At 54.3% G+C, this 4,072-nt stretch overlaps 1 protein-coding gene across 1 annotated transcript; it reads left to right on the top strand.

Moving 5' to 3' along the window:
• The first annotated feature begins 179 nt into the window (after positions 1 to 179).
• Positions 180 to 3,186, top strand: LOC106816080 (digestive organ expansion factor homolog). The gene is made up of 3 exons (XM_014820636.1): positions 180 to 360; positions 989 to 1,203; positions 1,668 to 3,186. The coding sequence occupies exons 1-3, from the start codon at positions 203 to 205 to the stop codon at positions 1,871 to 1,873; spliced, it is 579 nt and encodes a 192-aa protein (XP_014676122.1). The 5' UTR covers positions 180 to 202; the 3' UTR covers positions 1,874 to 3,186.
• The last annotated feature ends 886 nt before the right edge of the window (positions 3,187 to 4,072 follow it).

The following is a 4,072-nucleotide window of genomic DNA, read 5'->3' on the forward strand; positions in this document are numbered from 1 at the left end:
CTCTCTCTCTCTCTCTCCCTCTCTCTCTCTCTCTCTCTCTCTCTCTCTCTCTCTCTCTCTCTCTCTCTCTCTCTCTCTCTCTCTCTCTCTCTCTCTCTCTCTCTCTCTCTCTCGCTCTCTCTCTCTCGCTCTCTCTCTCTATGCGTACCCTGCTCACCCGCGCCTCTTCTCTACCTGCAGGGGCAACAGCCGCAGTCCTACGATGCAGGGTAGCCCTACGCTGTACGGAGAGACGCTGAACCAGAGCCTGCAGCAGGCGCTAGCCGAGAGCAACCTGCCCCTCCTGAACAGCGCGGCCACCCCCGCAGAGATGCACCTCGCAATGGACCGGTCCAGCAACGACTCGATGCCCGAGGACTTGTGAGTGAACGCGCGCGGGGGTGGGGGAGGGGGAGGCGCGGGGAGTGGATGTGTGGGGAATGCTACGATTTATGTCAGGGGGTTGCGTGTCGTTTTAGGGGTGTCTCATGTCGTGTTGGGGGTGTTTCGTGTCGTGTTGGGGGTGTTTCATGTCGTGCTGGGGGGTTGCGTGTCGTGTTGGGGGTGTTTCATGTCGTGTTGGGGGTGTTTCGTGTCGTGTTGGAGGTGTTTTCGTGTCGTGTTGTTGTGTTTCGTGTCGTGTTGGGGGTGTTTTGTGTCGTGTTGGGGTGTTTTGTGTCATATTGGGGTGTTTTGCGTCGTGTTTGGGGTGTTTCGTGTTGTGCTGGGGTGTTTCGTGTCGTGTTGGGGTGTTTTGTGTCGTGTTGGGGGTGTTTCGTGTCGTGTTGGGGTGTTTCGTGTCATGTTGGGGTGTTTCGTGTCATGTTGCGGTGTTACGTGTCGTGTTGGGGGTGTTTTGTGTTGTGTTAGGGGTGTTTCATGTCATGTAACCTTTCTTCTACCCTACCTCCCTCCTATCCTCCTTCCCGCTCACCTGACTTCCTTCTATCTCTCCTCCTCACCTGGCTTCCTTCTCTCATGACTTCTCTCTTTCTCCTCCCCCCTGCAGGAGCACTGGATCCTCGGACATGCACATCAAGCAGGAGCGCGACCACGCCGAGAGGCTGCGTCGCCACGGTTACGACGCCGACAGCCACGCCTACTACGGAGCGAATGGAGGCGAGGAGACTAACGACGATGACGACGACGCGCCCGTCTCGTTAGTGCAGCGCATGGAGCCGCCGCGCCCGCGCTCGCAGTCTCCCGTCGTCGAGGAGCCAGCGGGTAACGAGCGCACAGCATCCTCATCCTCTGTTGCCATGGTGCAGCATCCTCATCTGCAGAATAGCATCCTCCTGTTGCCACGGTGCAGCATCCTCATCTGCAGAATAGCATCCTCCTGTTGCCATGGTGCAGCATCCTCATCACAGCATCCTCATCCTCCGTAGTGAAGCATCCTACGTTGTCATGGCACAGAATCCTCATCTGCAGAATAGCATCCTCCTGTTGCCACTGCCGATATATATATATATATATATGTATATAATATACGATATATATATGTGTATAAAATATTATTTAATATAATAATCTAACACATATATATAAGATATATATAAGATATATCCTAATGCCATATAATATAATATCTAACGCATATATATATGATATATCTATATATCTATACAGAAAAAACGTAGTAACGTGCAACATATCTAACATCTTCTGTCGTTCCTGTCGTCTTGCAGGAGAGTACCCTCAGCACCCGGACTACCAGCGCATCGTGGGGGAATACGTACACCCCACCGAGTACCCCATAGACGACCACGTAGAGGACGAAGAAGAAGAGGAGGAGGAGGAGGAGGAGGAGGAAGAGGAGGAAAGATCCCTGGGAGAGAGGCCAGGACCGGGGGCGGGCATCCTGGAGGAGGCGGCGCTCGGCGAAGCGTCGTAGTCGCCGGAAAGCTGCGTCGCCGCGGCGACAACGACGAGCGCGAGAGGAGATGTGCGCGCGTGCGAAGACGACCCCCGTGAACTTTGAACTTTGAACTTTGAATGAACCCAGTGACCATTTTGTTCGGGATGTTGTGTCGGATGCGATCCACACCTTTGTTTTCGTTTTGCGCGAGCTTCGTAAGGAAGGAGGAGAACCGTAAGGGATGCGATAAGGAGCTCTGTAAGAGAAGAGGAGCACCGTAAGGGATGCAGCAAGGAGCTCCGTAAGGGATGTGATGATGAGCTCCGTAAGGGATGCAGTAAGGAGCTCCGTAAGGGATGCAGAGAAGAACACCATAAGGGATGCAGTCAGGAGCACCGTAACGGATGCAGAGCTCTGTAAGGAACTGATGAGCTCCGTAAGGGGCAGTAGGGAGCACCATATAAGGACAGTTAATGCTCCATTATTGGACAATGCATGACAACGGTTAGAGAGCGGCAAGAGCTCCCTAAGGGAGAGGTGTCGGCCGCAGAAAAGGGGGACGAAAGGAGCTCGGTTAGCGGTGATGCGACATATATGTGCGACTCCGTTTTTGAATTTGGAATTTCCGTAAAGAAGTGCCGGCAAAATATGATGCGAGCTCCGTAAGGGGGCAACGGAGCTGAGTAAGAAGAAAATAGGAGCTCTGTAAGTGGGCAGCGGGAGCTGAGTAGGCAGCCATTAGGAGCTCCGTAAGGGGGCAACAGGAGCTACGTAAGCAGCCATTACGGGCTCCGTAAGGGGGCAACGGGAGCTACGTAAGCAGCCATTACGGGCTCCGTAAGGGGGCAACGGGAGCTACGTAAGCAGCCATTAGGAGCTCCGTAAGGGGGCAACGGGAGCTACGTAAGCAGCCATTAGGAGCTCCGTAAGGGGGCAGCGGGAGCTACGCAAGGGAGGCGGACGTGGCGAGGCGGAGCGATGCACGTCCGTAGCCCAGCGCGCGTGTGCTTCCCCCGCTTCCCGAGACTCCCCGCCCTCCCTCCCCCACTCGCGTCTCGCTTGTAAACCTTCAAAGGTCAGAATCTTCCCTCGCGGACTGTGATAGGTGATCACTAGAGCGGCGGCGACCGTCGTGGCGTGCGTACGGCTCCGCACTGAAACCCAACCCTGTGTGTAGAAAGAGGGTATCCCTCGATCATCGTGTCGTAGGTCTAGTTAGAATTGTTCGTTCATCTTGTGTCTCTCTCGCATCTGCCATCATGTGTGGGAGGCCATGTGCATATATATATATATATATATATATATGTATGATGATGATGATGATGATGATGTTGATGATAATGATGATGATGGTGATGCTGTTATATATGTGACATGTGCGTGCGTGTGCGCGGCGCGCATGCGTGAGTTTTGTGAAGTTGTGTGCGCGCATATGTGTGCGTGAGTGCATCCTGGTGTGCGTGCGTGCGTGCGTGTGTGCGTGCGTGCGTGTGTGCGTGTGCATGTCTTATGTGCGTGTGGATATGTATGCATAAGGGCCTGTGTGTGTGTAAATCTGTGCGGGTGCGTGCGCGTGCGTGCGTGCGTGTGTGTGTGCCTGGAATCGAGAAATCTCCAGCTCGCATCTTTCTCGGCTGGACACCCATGTTGCTGGAGTCTGCACGCTATATACCTGCATGCATGTACGTTCAGCCTGAACCCCAGCGATGCGTACCTCTCTGTAGACGACGACAGACACACCGCCTCCTCCTCCTCCTCCTCCTCCTCCACTCCACTCCTCCTCCACTCCTCCTCCTCCTCCTCTACTCCTCCTCCTCCACCCCTCCTTTACTCTTCCTCCTCCTCCACTCCTCCTCCTCCTCCTCCACTCCTCCTCCTCCACTCCTTCATTCCTCCTCCTCCACTCCTCCTCCACTCCTCCTCCTCCTTCTCCTCCTCCTGTAGACAGACACTCCTCCTGTCCCTAGTCCTCCTCCCTCTGCACGGCCACCGGCACCTCCTCTCTCCTCCTCATCCCCTTGCGCGACCACACCTCCTCCTTCTCTTTCCTCCCTCTTCTCATTGTGGCATTGCTGGCAGATGGTATCAATCAAAATGAACATAAGCAGTGATTGTTCCATAGCATGACCATAGCGAGAGACAGAGGAGAGAGAAAAGAGAAAGAGGGGGAGAACGAGAGAGAGAGAGAGAGAGAGAGAGTGAGATAGAGAGAGAGAGAAGAGAGAGAGAGAGAGA

Source organism: Priapulus caudatus, unplaced genomic scaffold (genome assembly GCF_000485595.1).
Source record: "Priapulus caudatus unplaced genomic scaffold, Priapulus_caudatus-5.0.1 Scaffold1281, whole genome shotgun sequence".
Lineage (NCBI taxonomy): Eukaryota > Metazoa > Priapulida > Priapulimorpha > Priapulimorphida > Priapulidae > Priapulus > Priapulus caudatus.

Coding starts and splice junctions, on each gene's coding strand:
- LOC106816080 (XM_014820636.1), top strand. CDS start 203: ATGCAGGGTAGCCCTACGCTGTACGGAGAGACGCTGAACCAGAGCCTG. Junction 361..988: donor GACTCGATGCCCGAGGACTT/GTGAGTGAACGC, acceptor TCCCCCCTGCAG/GAGCACTGGATCCTCGGACA. Junction 1,204..1,667: donor CGTCGTCGAGGAGCCAGCGG/GTAACGAGCGCA, acceptor GTCGTCTTGCAG/GAGAGTACCCTCAGCACCCG.